The 20,426-nt window shown below is 44.5% G+C and overlaps 1 protein-coding gene across 2 annotated transcripts in view; it reads right to left on the minus strand.

Annotated features, from left to right (window-relative positions):
• Positions 1–3,919: 3,919 nt before the first annotated feature.
• Kcnmb3 (potassium calcium-activated channel subfamily M regulatory beta subunit 3) overlaps positions 3,920–20,426 on the minus strand; it is an 82,495-nt gene continuing 65,988 nt past the window's right edge. Inside the window, exons 3-6 of one of the 2 annotated variants that reach the window (XM_052732104.1) lie at positions 17,311–17,484; positions 9,704–9,902; positions 8,287–8,442; positions 3,920–6,043 (exon numbers count right to left, since the gene is read on the minus strand). In XM_052732104.1, coding sequence (XP_052588064.1) covers positions 6,008–6,043; positions 8,287–8,442; positions 9,704–9,902; positions 17,311–17,484 — 565 coding nt within the window. In that variant the 3' untranslated portion in view covers positions 3,920–6,007. Of the gene's footprint in view, positions 6,044–6,686; positions 8,443–9,703; positions 9,903–17,310; positions 17,485–20,426 lie in introns of those variants that run through there. The other variant, XM_052732103.1, reaches the window with a different exon arrangement.

Raw genomic sequence — 20,426 nt, forward strand, 5'->3', positions numbered from 1 at the left:
AAAAAAGAATAAATAAAAAGAAAAAAAAGAAAAAACTGTGCAATAATTTACTGACAGTTCCTAGCTTAGGCGAGTTACTGGGGAGCCTCTTTATGAAGAGCGCACACTGTACACTCTAGAAAAACAGCATCCCTTTGCCACGCTCGGCTCTGAGGTCAGACACCTGTAGTAGACATTTTGAATAGTAAACAGGGGACTCTAATAAAAACACTCTTAATATCTGGCTATTTTAGAACCCTTAAAGGGCATAATTATTGAAGATTTAGGTACTTCACTAAAGCATGTATATATTATTGCCAACAAGAAAAACCTGAAGATTAGGGGAACATAGTTCTGTAAACTGTCTTGGAATAGTTAATCAGAATTTAAACTGTTTTAAGCAGAAAACCAGTTAGATTCTTTTGCAGATAGGAAACTTCCTAACTTATTTAAACTTGGCATTTAACACTTTGTGTTACTTAGATATGCAGTTGCTAGGTACTAACATCCCATTCTTTTCTATATCAGGGATTATTACAGTCAAACTCAGTGACATGGTACAAATCTACAACTTTGATGGTGGAAACTGAAGAATTACAAAGAACTGTTTTTCCGAGTGCCAAAAAAAAAAAAAAAAAAGCCGCGAGCCTCCTTGCACAAAATTGCTAGTTTTTGCTTTTTTTTTTTTTTTTTGCATTAGTTCTAATAGTTACCCAGTACCACCTTCCAGGGTCTCTGCACAATTAAAACACAACCACATAGCTTATTTTGCTATTTACAACCACATTAATGGTATTTGAGAGAACATCTATATTCTATAAAGGGTATAAGGAAAGAAAGGAGAATAGGTTGTATTAAAAAAGATAAAGACCAAAACTTGAATTGAAGCTGGGGTGATCAAAATCCGTTCCAGAGAGCAATAATGTGCCACTCCCAGGTGCTTCGACATCAGAAGGACCTGTGGACCGGTCACCTCTGTCAATGACCATCTTTGTCATTGAACAGTGAATAAATTTTGACTTTGGCTCCATAATTTCACTAAGTCACTTGAGGTTGTTTCATCAGTAATTATTTCTGGAAGGAAAGAAAGCAAATCTAAAGAAAGAAACTAAGTACACTGTAGCAAGAAGTAACTCTTAAATCATGCTTTAACTTTTTACCATATTTTCAGCTGTACAAAACCTTTAGTTCGAAGATTTTTAGACTGCTGTTAATTTGAAATCTGTTCATCTTACTGTGGAGTTTGATTTGTTCGTTTGTTTGCTTTCTGTTTGTTTTTAAAGATGTTTCTAATTAGATTTTTTAAAAGAAGAATGGAATCTGGTTGCTATTTTATGATAGAACCTGAGACTTTGTGGTTCTTCATGTCCTCTGTAAAACTTGGTGTCAGAGTCATCAGATTTGAGGTTGTCCCTTCTATTCTGCTTTATATTACTGCCCATCAGGAAATGGGAACCTGGTGAATATATAATGGATTGTAAAATATTTTAATGTGTAACTTTTTCAACTGTGAAACTGACTATTGGTTTTTTTTTTTTGATGAAAACAGCTGCTCATAAAGTATTTTGTGTAAAGTGTAGTTCTTATTCATCAGGAAATTACTAGTTGATTAGATATATATGCCCTTGAACTTTATCCAAAACTCATTGGTAATCGTCATAGGCAAAGCACAGTCCCTGTGTGTTCTCTGCCAATCAGATGCATAACATCACAGAAAAGATGAGGAGCCTGCCTGAAGGGTACACTGGACACCTCCTAGCACACAAACCTCGGTTTGTTCCTTAACATCATTTTTGTAAATCTGTTTGATCTGTAGTTTGCTCAGTAGTCCATGCCTGCCAGCTCTTCGGAGAAATGAAATTTCCAGCAATATGTTACACCTAGTATGTTAATCTTTTTTGAATATTACAGTGTCCACTTTTTTCTATGTCTCTGCAAACTACAGACCTGGGCTGGGCCCTCACACTCAAGAATTCACCTTAAGAGTTATTTTGATGTTCATGACATCGCAGAAACAGCCAATTGAAAGGCATTCTGGGGCATTGTAGATAGTGATGTTTCTACTTCAGATGTTTGGGGAAAGGGGGATGGAGGAGGGCCTGGGAAGGAGACACTCAGAGGGGCTGGGAGTCACAGGGATGTATTGAACATACTAGAAAGGAATCACTTCCAGTTTGGGGTTTTGAAGGCTGAACTCATTCTTGACAGCATCTCTAATTAGTAACTCTCAGTGGCAGAGCAGTAGAGCTGAGCTGTCGTAAACAAAGAAAAGCATTTCGGTAATTAAAACTAAACTGATCTGGGTCATGACCCAGAAGGCCTCTATTTTTTTTTTCTCCTTATAAAAAAATGCCGGGCGGTGGTGGCGCACGCCTTTAATCCCAGCACTCGGGAGGCAGAGCCAGGCGGATCTCTGTGAGTTCGAGGCCAGCCTGGACTACCAAGTGAGTCCCAGGAAAGGTGCAAAGCTACACAGAGAAACCCTGTCTCAAAAAACAAAAAAAACAAAAAAAAAAAAAATTGTTTTTACTCTGGAAAGATGTTGGGCTCTGGCTTAGAAGAATTGTGCTCCTGATAAACCTGGTAACTCCATCTCCAAAGGTTCATAAGGAAAGTAGCTAAACTGCCATTCTGTGCCTCAGGCCTCACAACACAGACTCTGCAGAGCCCTGCATGTCTTGTATGTGCAGGTCAGACTTGGCATGCCTTACAGTTTGTGGGGGTCGGGGGCTAACATTCCATCGCTTCAGCTGTTTGGAAAAGCTGTATAGTCACAGCAGCCTGTGGTGCCAGTTCTTGAGTCCGGCATCCTTAGCTTGTTGACTCTCTTACTGTTTTGTTAGCATGGATCAAGGATCTTTAAGGAAAGCTGTAAACACATGGGAAGGTTCTGAAGTTCAGAAGCGATTGGAGTCTATTAGAAGTCGCCCAGATTGCAGCGGCAATCTGGAGTGAGTTTGTGTGGAGTCTTCCTTTGGTGGAGGTTGTGCACCTCCGTTTTTTTATGCAGTGCCTTTTCCTTTGCTTGACTTTTGGTATGGCATGGTCTCGGCCATGCAAAGGCAGTGGGCACTGGAAGAGGATTCTCTCACTTCTCAGGTGTCAGAATGTTTGCTGGCGGGCAGGATTAAAATGAATCTCTGTGTAGTGTATTGTTAGGGCTGATTTTCACTACTAACAGTAGACTCCATTCTTCATGTTAGTAAGTACAGAAAGAAAAAAACATAAGTCAAGTGGACTTTCTACAGCCTCATCTATTGTTTCACAGTAGTAATTTTGTGACAGAATGGTGTATATTTTTACATACTGTTTTTGTCGATCTAGGTTAGTGAGGAGGCAGAAAACCTTCAGTGTTTCCTACTAAAGTATGGGAATGTGACTCAGTTGTTAGAGAACCTGGCAAGTATGCATGGAATCCTGGGTTTGAGCCTCAGCACCGCATAAAAGGTCTGATGACACATGCCTATAATTGTAGCACTAGGAGGTAGAGGCAGAAAGATCAGAAGTTCAAGGTCATCCTCAGCTGCAATTAGTGAGTTCAGAGTCATCCTAGGATACCTGGTCTCCAAAACGTTTGGTGTGAATTTCCAAACGTAGTTATTTCCGTTGATTTTGAAGAAAAAAAAATCCTTTTGTTGGGTTTAATGCATGTTCCTAAGAATAGCTGGGAAAATGAGGCTTTATCTGATTTCTAGAAATGTTTTTGATTATGGTGATGTTGTGGTGATGGTGCTTTTTTAGGGTTTTGTCATTTTATTGTTGGCACAGGGTCTTACTGTATATGTAGTCCAGGCTGGCCTCAAACTCAAGATGCTCTCCATAGTGCTGAGAATACAGGTGCCATACCCCTCCCACCCTGCCATACCCCCTCTGCCATACCCCTCCCCCCGCCATACCCCTCCCCCTGCCATACCCCCCCCCCCCCCGCCATACCCCCCCTGCCATACCCCTCCCCCCCAAGGGCTCCAGGAATCCAGGTTTCAAATGCAGTTGATGGTTTTATTATAATTCAGTCTTTGGACTTAGCTTGGCTAAATAAAATCTAAAAGAATACATTGCTTTCAAACATAATACTTTAGTACCTTGGGGAATAAAGTACTACAAAAAGATGACTGCACACCACTTGTGCAAGGAGCTTGCTCTCCACTTTCAGCCAGATTGTTTCTCTCCATTTTGTTCATTCAGTAAGTTGAACATGTAAGAGGGACTAGTTAGAAACATTCTTGCTGGGCCGTGGTGGCGCACGCCTTTCATCCCAGCACTTGGAAGGCAGAGGCAGGCAGATCTCTCTGAGTTTGAGGCCAGCCAGGGCTACACAGAGAAACCCTGTCTCAAAAAGAAAAAGAAACATTCTTAGTGTTCTTATAACCCTTGCCCCAGAAGTGTGTAGCACAGGAAGGCTCCATATGCTGTTTGCTAGAGCAGCTCTTCTCAACCTATGGGTCATGACCTCTTTGGGATCAGATGCCCCTTTCACAGGGGCTGCCTAAGACCATCAGAAAACACAGATATTTACATTATGATTCATAACAGTAGCAAAGTTATAGTTATGAAGTAATATCAAAATAATTTTATTGTTGGAGGCACCACAACATGAACTGTATGTATTAAAGGGTCGCAGCATTAGGAAGGTTGAGAACCACTGGCTTAGAATGTGGACAACGACAGCGTGACTCAATCGAAGACCTCTTCTGTCATACTGTTTCCAGCAAGGAGTGCAGCCTGTGACTGCACTCACTGCTAGTCACCACTGTCAGTGTCTGCTTGTCCCTAACTGCACAGTCTGTACCATCACGCTCTTCATTAAAAAAAAGAAAACTTACCTTGTGTCCAAATGGTCCTTAGCATGTGGTGTAAGCCAAGAGCTGTGAGAATCCCTTTGGCTGTTTCTCTTCAATGACAAAATAGTGTTGCTATGAACAGGGTCTAGTTAGATTTGAGTTTTCTATGTAATTACTTGATTGAAAAACTGAATCAAGCCAGGCATGGTGGCACTCCCAGCACTCAAGAGGCAGAGGCAGGTGGATCTCTATGAGTTCAAGACCAGCCTGGTCTACAAAGTAGGTTCCAGGACAGCCAGGACTCTTACACAGAGAAACCCTGTCAAGAAGAAAAAGAAAGGGAAACTCAACCAATTTTTTTTTTTTTCTGCCCTAGCAGTAAGTGCTAGAGAAATGAATGCTGATGTCTCTAAAGCATTAAGCGTTGTTAGCATACCTCTGCTGGTTTGTTAGCGTTCATCACATCACTCAGTGGCAGAGCATGCCTGCCATGGTGCATAAGGCTTTAGGTTCAATTCCCAGGAGTAAAACCAAGAAAAATTAGAGGCTCGAGTACTAAAGAAGATTTAGATGCTTGTGTTTCATGCTGCTATTTATATACATAGGAGTAGGTGTGAGTATATGTGTAGAAATGGGATACTTTCTCATGTCTGTTGGAAACTAGAGTCTATACATGAAGTCAGTTTAGAAGCAACCTGCTTTGCCCTCCGTTATAAACAGTGCAGAAGGCGGGCTGCCTTGGACTGGTAACAGACATGAGCATTGATGTTCCTGCTTTCACAAAAGCCCATCACCGCTTAAATTTTACTGGACTGCCAAGAGTCTTGAACTTCAAATTGACTCTCTTCTCCAACTTAATGTCTGTCTTCCCTGGGATGAACCACTAGTCAGTGTCTGCTTGGGAAACCTCTGTGACTGATGAAACACACACCTGAGGCTTCAGTGTTGAGATGGTAGGGAAAACCACAAAACTATATTGTTAAGTTGGAAGTCAAGTTTATTTATTAGGAAATGGGTTTGAGATTTATCTTTAATTTGAGAAAATGACAGAATCTCCATTTACAGTTTTTCTTGGACATGCATAGTGTGTTTTATTGTGGGGACGTTTGGTATACAAAGTATAATCCACAACCTTTACACAGCACATCAGTTAGCCAAGGAACGAGAGATGGGGTAGTTGAGGGACACCTGTCAGAGCTTACCTGCTCCCTACTGCCACCAAACACAGCCAAATAGGCCGCTGCAGCTCAGCAAAAGGATGTCCCAGCTCCTGGTGCCTCCATCTGCAAGTGAGCAGAAACTAAGCCTGCTGGTTCACACGCCTGTCTTTAAGGCTGAAGATCATCAAAAGAGGCATTTCCAAATACCTACACCTGCGAAGCTGTGAATGGAAATAAAGCCTGTTCTGAAGCATGTTCCCCTCGGCCCACAGTAGAGAGAAGGTGAGGAGACTCCATAGCTGTCACTCTACTGAGTTATCCACTTAGCTAATTTGTGACTTGAATTTAATTACTAACAGGCTTTAAACTGGCTTAGAATTGTGTGACTGATTACAGCAACATGTCAAAAATTGTTTGAAAAGTCTCATTCTGTTGTTTCCAATGAAGGATTTTCATTTTTGTGTGTGGATCTGTAAAGGCACGTTGAGGTGCTTTGGAAAAGCAGCCAGCTCTTAGGCTCAGATGTTCATCATAAACTGGAAGGCCTTGCTTTAAGTTTTGGGACACTTATGCAGTTGACTCAGTTGACATTTTTTTTTTTTAACTTTTCTGTGTGTGAGTGTTTTGCCTGCATGTATGTGTAAGCCCCTCATGTAGTGACTGCAAAGGCCAGAAGAGGGCATTGGATGTCCTGGAACTGAAGTTACAGATGGTTGTGAACTGCAATGTGGGTACTGGGAAGCAATTTTTTTTTTTTTTTTTTTTTTAGACAGGGATTCTCTGTGTAGCTATGACTGTCCTGGACCAGGCTGGCCTCAAACTCAGAGATTCTCCTGTCTCTGCCTTCTGAGTGCTGGAATTAAAGGTGTGTGCCACCACCGCCCGGCAGAAGCAAGCATTCTTAAGCGCTGAGCCATCTCCAGCCCTCTGGCTGATTCTGTTACAGAACACCGACTGTCCAAGTGAACCATTCTCCAGCATGCATTATTTGATGTGGGTGTTGGACTCAGGTACAGCTTAGCTCACACTTGTATTTGTTTCTCCTGTTCCCACAGTGTGCAGAGACTGAAAGGAGCTTAGGGGAAGGATAATAACTAGAAAATGCCACAAAGTAAAAAGAGCAGCTGTGTGACAAGGTCACATACAAATAAGTGTCAGGTGGATTTTCTAGGCAGCAGCTTTCCTCTTGGAATGGAGGGTAAGGGAAGAACAAACTACAATAAATGTGGCAGACCTGGGTTTTCTTCCGTTGTTGGCAGTTTTGATCTACTTGGAGTAAATGAACTGCTAGCTATGAGTATGTTTATGTGCGTTGTCTACACGCCTGCACGCATGTGTCGGTGTGTGCAGACCAGAGCAACTTCAGGTGGTGGTCCCCAGTCGCTGTCCATGTTTGAGACAGGGTCTCTCATTGACCTGGAGGTCACAGATTTGCTATTCTGGCTGTCCCCGGTTGGGGTTCCAGGTCCAGGCCAACAGGCCTGCTTTGTCTTTGTTGTTTTGTTTGCTTGCTTATTTTTGTTTTGTATGTGTCTGAGAAACCAATCTCAGGTTCTCATTTTACCAACCGAGCCATCACCCCAGCTCCCACTGCCTTTTTCTGTGAGAAACATATGAACTGCACATGCTGGCAGCTGACTGCTCGACAGACAGACTCAGGAATGGCTTGTTTTGTGCCAACATGTTCCATGGAGAAATGAAGTTATGTAGAGGAGTGCCTTGAATTAATTTTACCTACAAGGAGAAAGGTGCTCCCTTGGCTTATCTGAGGAGACTGGGAAAAGAAAGACTGTTGAAACTGTACATGTTTTTAGAATAAATAGAAAACAGCCAACATTTGAAGAATGGTTCCCCTGTGGAAAGCTGTGATGCCTGCCTTTGCCCTGTACACAGCACGTTTGCAAGCAGATATCACTGGTTTAGTGCTGGGGATCAAATCCAGAACCTTGTGTGTGCTAGGCAGGTGCCCTATCTGGAAGCTATAACCGCAGCTATGTTCTTAGACAAGATCTGTATATAGCCCAAGCTGGCTTTGAATGTGATCCTCCTGCCTCAGCCTCCCAAGTGCTGGGATCACAATGCTCCGCCATGCCTGGCAGTGTTCAAGTCGTCAGCTGGAGCATCTCGGGATGGGAGAGGTGCGGCCGCCTCTTCAGCTCTCTGCTCCTTCCCTGGCTCTTCGTCACACTGCACAGTGAAGACCTGTGCCTGCCCACAGAATGTGCTCTGCCTCCTGCCTGAACTCTCACCACCATGCTGTACTGTTCACACTGAAGAGATAAATGCTGTGTCAACCTCACCAAGCCAACAATCAGGGCCCCACCCAGCAAAGTCAACAAAGGCCAAAACAAGCAATGAAAGACAACCTTGTGGCCAGACTTCCTCAGGACGACTCCCAGCTGGCCATCGGGACTGTAGAAGCAAGTGAAAGTTCCATTTCTGTGATCGAAGAATTCCTTGATGTCCCGGGCAGTGTTAAGCAGATCACCCCTGTCTTGGTGACACTTGGGTGTATAAAAGCACTGGAGATCGGAGGAGGAAAAGCGCACTGTCAACAGTGGCCAGCACCAAGGGCTCCAGGCGAATGTTATGGTGAGGGTCATGGTATTTAACATGGTCATCTTGCATAGTGTGGAGGGAAGGAAAGGGTTGGCAATAGGGCTTAGAATGAGATGACTGTGTCTCTTAGATATTGGGCTCCCATGCTGAGGGGACTACAGGACTGTGAGACATGGAGCAAAGGTGCTTGCTGCCAAGCCTGACCACCTGAGTTCTAGCCCCAGGATCACACGGTGGAAGGAGAGAACTGATGCCTGTGAGTTTTCCTCACACCTCCACACACCATGGCACGAGTGCCTACACACACACACACACACACACACACACACACACACACACACACACACATGCTTTTCAATGTGTGACTTTAAAAATTACTGCATCCAATATAGAAAACCAGAAATCATTAGATTAAGTGTTTAATCACCCACAACACTGTTATAGCATATCATCTAATAAGACCGTCATAGTTAAGTATAACTATGAACTATAGTTAACTATGAACATAGTTAAGTGTCACATGAACCAGTGTGTAATTTATTTATAAGTTCTTTAAATGTCTTAAGAATTACTGCCAGGTGGTAGTGGCACATACCTTTAATCCCAGAACTTGGGAGGCAAAGGCAGGTGGATCTCTGTGAGTTTGAGGCCAGCCTGAACTACAGAGTGAGTTCCAAGATAATCAGGACTACCAAGAGAAACCCTGTCTGAACCCTACCCCCCCCCAAAAAAAAAAGAATTACCAACTTGACTGAAGGAAGACTGCATTCGTTCATTCTAACCACGACTACAGTGGGGAGACACTGCCCACTTAGGACTTCACACTGAGCCAGGAAACTGGAATATACCTCTCCTTTCTGCATGCCCATTTCTCTTCCAAGACTGCTGCCAGCTCCATTTATCCTGATGGAATACTTTGAACATATCCAGTTGGTAGAGTCCTTGCCTAGCATACGCAAATCCCTGGTTCGATCCTCAGTCACTTATAACAAGGCGTGGTAATCCCAGTACTTGGGAGGTAGAGCTAGATGATTCTAATTGCATGGTCATCCTTGGCTACATAGCAAGTTTGGGAACATCCTGGGCTACATGACACACACACCCTCCAAAAAGGAAAACGTACACTAGAAGGAAACTGGCTTTCCACAGATGGCTTGTGCCCCACTCAGGATAGCATTATGACAGGGCAGCAGAGGGAGCTCTTAGATAGCAAATCCATGTTACCTTGGGGTTGGTTCTGACTGCCTCCTCATCGTAGTGGAGAAGCACTTTCTGGCCTGAGTGGGTGAGGTTTACGAACACCTGCAGACAGGGATACCCGCCCTGGTCCTGGCAGCTGCCCTCACAGGTGAAGGCGAAGTTCAGCCAATCATCTGCAATGTGTGTGTGGATGGTGGTGCAGTTTGATTCTTCTCTGTTAGAGCTGTGAAATAAAAAAAAGTGTTCTTCCTAAGTAAGGATGTAAGGATTGAAAGCACCTACTGGAAAGTCAAGTTCTGCCTTCTAAGACACAGCTGGGGTGGTGGTCCACCCCAGACACCAGCAAAAACATCACATCTTGATCAGAGAGTGTGAAGGACACAGATGGGAAAAAAGCCAGGTGGCAAGTGCCTCAGTTCTGATCCATGGGGAGCATTTCCCCTCCACTAGCCCTAACACAATACTGTCAGACTTTAGATTCACCTGAATGAGTTCACTCATTAGCATCAAAAGTGCCCAGTGTGGATTCCAGGTGATCCCTCCCAGAGACTCTAGCTCATGAGATCTGAACTGAAGCCTGAGACTCTCTTATATTAGCTGGGCGGTGGTGATGCATGCCTTTAATCCCAGTATCTGGGAGGCAGAGGCAGGCAGATCTCTTTGAGTTCAAGGCCAGCCTGGTCTACAGAGTGAGTTCCCGGACAGCCAGGGCTACACAGTGAAACCTTATCTTGACTTCCCCTACCCCCCAAAATTGCAAGTACTAGGAGAAATTAACTAAGTACCATTACCTGATGGGGGGATGTCTTTCTGTATACTGTGAATATGTGTTGCTCTGATTGGTTGATAAATAAAGCCATTTGTCCTAGGCAAGGCAGCTTAGAGGCAGGCAGGGAATTCAAAGAGAGAGACAGGAAGAAGGCACCAGTGAGCTGCCCAAGGAACAACATGTAATGGGATGTAGCTAAAGCCACAGAATATGTGGCAATATGTAGATTAATAGTTATGGGCTAATTTAAGATATAAGAGCTAGCTAGCAAAAGGCTTGAGTCATGGCCATATAGTTATAATTAATATAAGCCTCTCTGTGTTTACTTGGGGGATGTGAGTGGGAGAGACATAGGAAAACTTTCAGCTACAAATGGCGCCCAATGTGGGCAAGAGTTTCCACCTAAAACCTGAAAAAGCTTTAAAAAAAAAAAAAAAGATTCTAAAACGGAGCTAAAAACAGCTTCCTAGTTGTCTCTCTCAGGCCAGCTGCAGCCTGCGGCCTTGAGCTACTCTTGACCTGCAGTATGGTGGATTCCCACCTCAGTACACAGAGACATCTCCAAGCCACACATTATGCTGTGTGGGGGATTTAGCCTTTGCTAATACAGACCAAAAAAAAAAAGTTTCTGGGCTACACGCTGCTTTGATAGAAGCATAGACCCACTGCCTCCCAGTAAGCAGACAGCATGGCTCCCAGAGCTGGCAGTGAATTATCTCCGCCATGTTGAAAAGCTGAGATGGACGGAGTCAGCAGCCAAGGCTGCTGCTTCAGTACTAACCACTGCAGTGTAAAGCAATAGATTCACAATTAAGGCAGATTCAGATGGAATAAGACTTTCAGTGGTTTACAGTGTGTGTACAAATGTATGTAGGCTTAGAAGAGAAAAAAAATAAATGAGAGTTATATAAAAAATAGTTTTAAAAAATAAAGTCTTTAAAGAGACAATAAAGGTAATATAAAAAATAAGCCACATAAAGATGGATATTACACAAGGAGTCTGGATTATATTGTCTTTGGGATTTTTAACTGCAAAGAAACATTTGATTGTAAAAGCTGATGAGTTAAATCAATATGTATATTTTAAAGTTATCTTTATTTCAAAATTTATGTCTAAGGATATGTTGCTTTGGAAAAGAGGTTCTGCTTTTGTTTCCACAGAAGATGAGAACCTGTGGATTGCTTCCAGGCTCATATGGTTTGATCAAGGAAGGCCCCCTGAGAGGTCTCCAGATGATCCAACATCCAAAACAGCTTCAAAGCAACTGGCTCAGAAACTACAGCATCACAGACTATTCCAGTCAGGACTTGCCCATAATTCTTAATTTTCTCAGGATCCCCATAAGATTACCAGTGCCCACAATCAGCAGTTAGTAGTATAAAAAGCTATGCCCAAATTCCCAAAATATTGTTTATAAATGTTTATTTTTATTTAAAGGGGGTTGATTATAAAAGCAATCTCTTTCTAAAGAAGAAAAGGGGATAGTATAGATATGATAGGATGAAAGGGTAGATTATTGAATCTATTTTTAAAAATCAACAACTTGTTTGAAATGTTTTACATTGCTGTGAATTTTACTTTATTGATACAAATTTAAAGTTAATTTTGTTATACTATATATATGTATGTATGTATATATATATTTCTACTCTCATTTAAGGTATTATGTTTATGTAACTTATTTAAAATTGTAATGGATGATTAAGAAATACATATTAATAATTAATCTTCTATGATAGTCAAACTTATAGTCATGTTAAGTTTTCTAGGTATACATAGATATAATTCAGTTAGGCAGGTAATCTTCAAACACTTCAAAGACCTACAGAATATGGCATTTAAAATGTTTTAAAAACTTAGACTTTCCTGGATAATGAGACAAGTCTGTTGCTGGAAGCACCAATTTACTTCAAAGAAAAAGATGGGCATTGAAGACACTCCATATAGAGTTATCTTCTTCTTGGCAAAGACAGCCATTTGGGCAAGAAACTGTTCTTGCCTAGACTACTTGACAAAATGTTGTGTTGACTGGATATGCACGAACCATGGGAAGGTGACCACTGAACTTTGCAAGTCCAGCTGGTCCTTCAGGTTCCTGCTTTGCAGAAGACATTCTACAGGATGCAGAAAAAAAATTACTGAGAGACTAGACCTATGGACTAAAGATGGATGCCCAAACATTACAAAGGAACTTTGGATGACTGCCCAGGCAAGCAGCTGTCTCTGTCATTCTAGATTTTTGGAAGTTGCTTACAATGCTCTTCCTGTTTACTTAGGTATTATTATCCTTCTGAGGTCTTTGATATAGTTAAAGACCAGATAATTATAATTTTCCTTTGTTATGATAAGAGATAAGGTAGATATGAAACCATAGACTCACAAATATAGGATAGATAGAATATTTTCTTTAATTTTACAAAATACAAATAGACTAGATATTGTAACTGTAATTCTTGCTTGATAACTGTTTTGTTATATGTAATTTTAACAGGTTAACATTAAAACCTTTTTGTTTAGACAGAAAAGGGAAATGATGGGGGAATGTCTTTCTGTTCACTGTGAAAATGTGTTCTCTGATTGGTTGATAAATAAAGCCATTTGATCTATGGCAAGGCAGCTTAGAGGCAGGCAGGACATTCAAAGAGAGAGACAGGAAGAAGGCAGGAGGGAGACACCAGCGAGCTACCCAAGGAGCAATATGTAATGGGATGCAGATAAATCCACAGAACATGTGGCGATACATAGATTAATAATTATGGGCTAATTTAAGATATAAGAGCTAGCTAGCAAAAGGCTTGAGCCATGGCCATACAGTTATAATTAATATAAACCTCTGTGTGTTTACTTGGGGGAAGTGAGTGGGAGAGACACAGGAAAACTTTCAGCTACAATTACCCTAAATACTGAGTCACCAAGAGTCACACTTGGACAACCCACCATCCCTCATGTCATATTTTTTTTGACGTATCTACCAGCTTCCTGGTGAAGTGGGCCTTTGGGAGGGGTTCTGGTAGTGAGGCTAATTCTACATCCTGCTCCGCTTCCAGAGGTAGAAGCAAGTGTGTTGAGATCTCCACTGGGAGACAGGCTGACTTTGTGCCTTTGAATTCCTTAGGGTGCCAAGCTACATCCTGTTCATCTTTATGCTCCAGGGAGTGTGTCATGATGGCACATGCTACAAGCTCCATCACATTGGACCTCATTACATTTTCTTGGGAAACACTACTAAGAGCTTGCCCTGTGTCATGTACACATAATATCTTGAGTACTGTACTCGTTACCCCTCTGTTGCTATGATAAAACTCCATGACCAAAGGCAACTCAGGGAAGATAGTTTATTTTGGCTTATGGGATGAGTCTTCCATGGGAGGAGAGGGGCATGGCAGCATTAGGTGTGAAAAGTTGTCCTGACTGATGATTAATGTTGGAGAACCCAGCCCACTGCGGGGAACACCATCCCTAGGCAGATCGGTCTGGACTTTTTAAATAGAACTAGCTGAGCATAATAAACAAGTGAGCCAGAGAACAAGCGGGCAAGCAGCATTCCCTTCATGGTTCCTGTCTTCAGTTCCTGCCCTGACTTTCCTCAATAATAGACTCCAACCTGGAAGTATAATCCAAATAAACTCTTTCCTCCCCTAGGTTGCTTTTGGTCATGACGTTTATCATAGCAATGGAAAGAAAACTAGAACATATGGACACCTAGGAGACAAGACTCCAGCCATGTCTGTAGGAAGTTTCTAGATTGGATTGAGAGGGAAGACCCACCCTAACAGAGATCCTGTCCAGTGGGCCGGGATCCTGGACTGAATGAAAAGAGAAAGACTAACTCATCGCTCCTGTCGTCTCTGCCACCCCACCATGCTGGCTTGTGCGCTCAAAGTGGGAGCCAAAATAGACACTTTCGTGAATTGTTTCTCATCAGGTGTTCGGTCACAACATGAGAAAAGTGGCTAACAGACTATCTGTGGACTCTGCTCCCCTCGAGCCCTCCTACACAAGGCAAAGTGGGCAGGTCCCTTTTGTTCCCACTTACTTTTAAAGCAGTTGAAAAGCCCTGTGTCGAGCCAGCTTTTTTCCCCTACACTCTCAGTGTCAGCCACAAACAATTGTGTTCCTCTAGCACGAGTGGAAGGCATGGAGATGGATGTGTGTGCCAGCAGAGGCCACGGCAAAATGTTGGGGTGGATAACAGGAGGCAGGCTAGGAGGCGGAGGACCTCAGACCACACAAGCCAAGTAGTACGGGCAGTCTCTAGATCCTTTCAAGCACCTAGAAAAGCATTCAGTCCAGCGGATAGCGATAGGAAAGCTAGGTCAGATCCCTGGACTCGGGAGGCGGGAGCTGCCAACTGTTAGGCCAAGTTCCCAGTGCCCCACGACAGCAGTGATAGAGAACGGTACAGATGCTCTGGGCATGTCAAAGTGACTGCAGACCTGAAGAAAAACACTTAGAAGTAGCCTAAGAAAAGTGTTAAACAAGTGCAAAATTACAGAGATGAAAAAGTACTTACTTGTGCCAGTGAGACAGTAAAGGTGTTTGCCACCTGAAGCCTAACACCTCATTGCAGTCGCAGCCCCCACGTGGTCGAACTAACTCCTCACAGTGGCCTTCCGACAGGAGTGTGCTGTGTACACACATGCACACACACACACACACACACACTATCTGCAGGAGTGTGGTGCACACGTGCACACACACTAATAAGCACATTTTAAATCTGAAAACAAAAGTTCTTTCTGAGCTTTAGTTCTGGCCTGCTTTCCCACTTATCTACTTAAACTCGGCATCCTGAGGTACTGCTTTCGAGCTGTCTGTGTATCTGTTGGAATGTAAGTTCCCTGATTCCCAAGTGCTAACTGTGGTCTGGCTATCTCTCAGGGACCTCAGAGAGTTGCAATAGAGAGTGATACCCTAGGCACAAGGGCCAAGCCAGAACCCTTGAGGTACAGTGAAGTTTATTTAGAGCTTGAAAATGATGTTGTTACTTCAGTAGCTCTGTGTCCCTTTGCCATGCATCCCTCTTTTTACTGTCTGAGAATTTCATCCATTCACATGATGTGTTGAATCAAAGCCAACACCCTTTGCTCTTCCCATCCCCCCACCCCTTTTCTCTCCCAGCTTCATGTGTTTGCTGGTTTAACCCACAGAGGCCACTCATCTGTATGCACAGAGTGTGGGACCATCTAGTGGCGCATGGCTAACCTCTCGGGGGTGGAATCCCGGAAGAAACTGACTCCCTCCTGCATCAGTCATCAGTCGCAATAGCTCCTCTGCTACGGGTGGGACTTCTCAAGGGTCTCCCATTTGTGCTGGGGTTTTGCTGACTTGATCTGCAATTCTCTGTCCCTTTGACTAGAAGATTCGGGGTGGAGAGAAAGGTGTGAGTCACCCTAGAAATCTGAACTGTTGTCGTTAAGGGACCTATCCCTCAGATGCTGAAGAATAAGGTGAGGCAGAAATGACCACTGGTTGCTCAGGCAATGTCCTCACAGCTCCCATTAAGCAATTTCCAGAAATACTTAGAAAGTAAAACAAATATGAGTCACAGATTGGCCTCAGCTTACAGCAGATCTCCTACCACCATCTCCCTGATACATCAAGTGTTTAAACAAGCAATCATTAAGATCATATACTCCTCTTGCAGAAGACTCATGTTTGAGTCCCAGAACTCATCGGTCAGCTCAAACACCCCCCCCCCCCCAACTCCAGCTACAGGAGACCTGGCACCTCTGGCCTCCAAGGGCACACACCAACACACACACATACATGATTCAAAACAAAAGTCTAAACTTCTGAGGCTCTCAAAATGGCTCAGAGGGGAAAGGCACCTGCCTGCAACCCTGAAATGTGAGTCTAATCCCTTGGACCCATATGGTTGAGGGTGAGAACTGATTCCTCAAAGTTGTTTCTTTCTTTCTTTCTTTTTTTTTTTTTTCTTTTTTTTTTTTTTGGTTTTTTGAGACAGGGTTTCTCTGTGTAGCTTTGAAGCCTGTCCTGGAACTCACTCTGTAGCCCAGGCTGACCTCGAACTCACAGAGATCCGCCTTTCTCTGCCCCCCCGAGTGCTGGGATTAAAGGCGTGCGCCACCACCGCCCAGCTCAAAGTTGTTTCTTAGTGTGGCTAGCTGGTTCTCTCTCTCTCTCTCTCTCTCTCTCTCTCTCTCTCTCTCTCTCTCTCCTCTCTCCCCCTCTTCCCTTCCCTCCCCCATCTTCCTCTCTCCCTCTCTCTGAATCTGCCCATATACGCAGATGTGTATGTGAACATCCATTTCTTCAGCTCACATAGACATGTGCCATGCAGTCGTGTGTGTGTGTGTGTGTGTGTGTGTGTGTGTGTGTGTGTGTGTGTGTGTGTGTGTGTGTGTGTAAGGTGAGGGAAACTGGCTAACAGCAAAAGGAGAGAAAGCTAGAAGGAACTCTGAGGAAGAGCTACAAATGTCTGACTCGAAGGTCACACAATCCCTTATGGTTACAAGAATGAACTGGGCTCTGAGCATCCTAGCAGCCACTGTAGTTAGGGAGCAAACAGATGTGAGATTCCAGTGAGTTACCTGGCTGAGCAGGAGCAGAAAGGGGTTTCTCCTGGTGGTGATACCAGAAAGAAAGCTGGGCTGGCATCTCCTAGCGGGATGCTTTTGTGCCACCAACCATGTGCAGAAACGGTCTCAACTGGCAATGAGACCGTGTGCAGAAACATGTGTGGACTGTCAATGTGGAGCAGCTAAGGAATATTTCATACCTCCTCCACCCTCCACTGTCTCCAGCTTGGACAGGCAAGCCCCAGGGTGTGCTCAGGAGAATGGACTCCAGTGCTGGGCTGGCCCCATCTGGGAGCTCTGGGTCTTGCCTGTGTCTCACCTGAGCATGAAAGGCTTCAGCACGGTGGTCCCCAACAGGAAGAACATCAGCACAGAGGAAGCCATCATGGCAATGCCCAGCAGGGTGGCACGGTCCTCTCCAGCGCTTGATGGAAGCTTTGGGTGCACCCTCAGCGACTCTCCATCACTTTTGCCTGAGGTCGGAGGTGCTGTCCTTTAGGGAAGTCAGAAGGATGCTCAGGCATTTATCAGGTGGCAAACCTGAGCCTGCCTCACGCAGACATAAGCAGCTTCCTGCAATGCCCCAGATACCATGCTCAGAGCTGAGAACAGGTGCCATCAAAATAAGCCAATATGACATGTTGTCAAATATTTTTAAGATAGGAAAAGCTAGATGGGGAGTAATTTACATTATATTGGGAAATCATTGTGTGCTGTGTAAGCTCATTGAAAGTGGACTCTGGGAGCAAGGATGGCTCCCTTCTCCAAGACTCCAGTATCTTTTTGTCAAGTACATTCCACGACTTCTTGTCCTGGATCATGCTGGTCCCTAAGTCTGTTTCCGAGAGAAAGGAGATATGGTCCCTAGTCCGATAGAAAGGAGAATGGCAGACAGGTAAGAGTGTAAAAAACAGTGCACAGCTTGGGGCTTGGGAAAATGGTAGTGGTTAAAGAGTTAGAAAACCCAAGTTCTCATTCCCAGATCCCAGGTGAATTCTGGGTAATCATCACAGTTGCCTATCATTCCAGCCTGGAGGTGGGGGGGGGGGGGGGCGGGGATGGTGATCTCAAAGCAAGCTGTCCATAGGAGTAGCCATATCAGTAAGCTCTGGGTTTGACTGAGTGACCCTGCCTCCATGTATACTACGGAAGAGCCCATCTAGAATGATTCAGGACGTCAATCTAGTGCCTCCACACACATGCACCCACACATGTGCAAACATGCTCACACATGTATACCACATACATAGGGAAATGGAAAATAAAGACATGGAAACGCACTGCATCCCTGAGAGAGACTGAAGGAGGTCACTGTTGTTTGCCCCATGGCATAAGAATGCTGGCAACGGGAACCAGACGCTGGAAGAGGATGGAGAGTGCAGTGTCCTGCCTGGAACTCTCCCAGTCTCAGCCTCCAGCATGGAGCTTTGGGCAGGGCTTCCTCTGCCCTCTCTGCCGGATGTCATGAGCCGCTGGCTGGGTGTTTTTCCATCTACCTGTTGCTTGCTATTTGTTCTTTGACTTTTCTTTGCGACATGCATAATAAACTCATTCATTTAAAACTGAAAGTATATCTATCTTAGGTTATTCTCCCTGCAGAGCACATGATGGTGACTGTCTATGACTCCAGCACTCAGGAAGTAGAGGCAGGAGGATCAGGAGTTCAAGGTCAACCTTGGCTTCATAGTGAGTTTGAGGCCAACGTGGGCTACCTGGGACCCTGTTTTTAAAAAAGGAGGAGGGGACTGGTCAGCAGTTAAGAGTGCCTATGCTCTTGCAGGGGACAGTGTTGGACTCCCAAAACTCACATCAGGTGGCTCACAATGGCCTCTAACTAGTGTCAGGGAATCCAACACCCTCTTTTGGACTTCACAGACACCTGCATGATAGGTGTATATAGAGACACCCAGGTGCACACACACACACACACACACACACACACACACACACACACACACACAAGAACTTCAAGTTCCTTTCTTAAAGGAAGAAGGGAGGGAGGGAGAGCCGGAGGGGCTGTAACAAGACTGGGGACTGCTGAGCCCGGGGGCACCTCAGGAGAGCCATCATATCCATGACTAGAACAGAATGGCCTGTGTATGGCTGCCATTGGTCACTTGCGACGCATGTTCTGGGCCTGCTTGTCTTTCAGTGAATTCCATGGCCTTTCTCATGTGACTTCTCCACATTCTCATGAACTCCGCATGGAAAGCACAAGAGCCACATTTAGGATGAGTGACAACCTGGGACAGGAGGTTGCTCCCATTGTTGTCCCCCCACCCCCACCCATCACCTGATGAGACAGCATGCCCCTGGTCTGGTCCACTGCTCACAGGTTCAAGGTCCCTCCCCACACCATCCCTCCATCTTCAAACAAACCCACGCTCCTCTCTACCGTTCCCTCCCTTTCTCTCTCCTGTCCCAGGAGCTGAGATGAATCCATTCACAGGGATGTCTGCTGTGTGGTGGAGGCCATTGCAGTCACACATGGTGGCAGCCACGGACAGCACCTGCTCGGCTTTTTCTGTCCATTTTTTCCTAATGTGGTATTGTTTACTAACACTTTAAAAAATCATGATGGTTCTCATTAAAATGCTTATTGCTGCCTTTTGAGAACATCACAAGATCCACATTCCTGCCTTTGGACAGCTGGCCAAACCGTGCTGGCTTCCCTGTGGTCTGGCCTCCCATTGCCGTGGCCCCTTCACTTCCCAAGGTCAGCAGCCATTCATTTCCATTTTAAGAGGCTTCAGGAAATCATAAGCTGAAGAAATGCAGCTCCAAGTGTGGAAACTCAGGCCCTGCCAGTCTGCGGAGAAAGCTTATGAAGTTTTGAGCCAAGCCAAAGTCCCATGGAAGGACTTGCCAGTTGTTTTTGGTTCTGCTTTGCTTTCCAAAAGCTTATGCCATACTGGACCCCATCCCCTTGCTTCTTCCTCTGCCTTCTCTCCTCCATCACTGCAGACTGGGACAGTGGACAGCCCGGGTTGTCCTAGCAGCCAGTGTCGAGAAGAGTGCCTGTGTCTCTATGGCTAATGGCACTGTGGGTCCCAGCAAGACTTGCTTGAGATGGTTTGGTTTTGTTGTTTTTGTTGGTTGGTTGGTTTTTTGCATTTATTCATTTTGTGTAATGAGGGTTTCGTGCACACACACACACACACACACACACACACACACACATACACACTATGGCTCTTGTGTGGAGGTCAGAGGACAGCTTGCTACACTCACGTCTTTCCTTCCACCATGTGGGCTCTAGGAGCTGAACGCAGGTTACCAGGTATGCTCTTAAGCACCCTTCCCCACTGAGTGATTTTGACAGCCCTGCTTAGGAACTTTTAATTCCCTCTCTCTGTCTCTCTCTCTCTCTGTGTCTCTGTGTCTCTGTCTCTCTCTCTCTGCATCTCTGTGTCTCTGTCTCTCTGTCTCTCTCTC

Source organism: Peromyscus californicus, unplaced genomic scaffold, assembly GCF_007827085.1.
Source record: "Peromyscus californicus insignis strain IS unplaced genomic scaffold, ASM782708v3 Scaffold_9__1_contigs__length_137607984, whole genome shotgun sequence".
Taxonomy (NCBI): domain Eukaryota; kingdom Metazoa; phylum Chordata; class Mammalia; order Rodentia; family Cricetidae; genus Peromyscus; species Peromyscus californicus.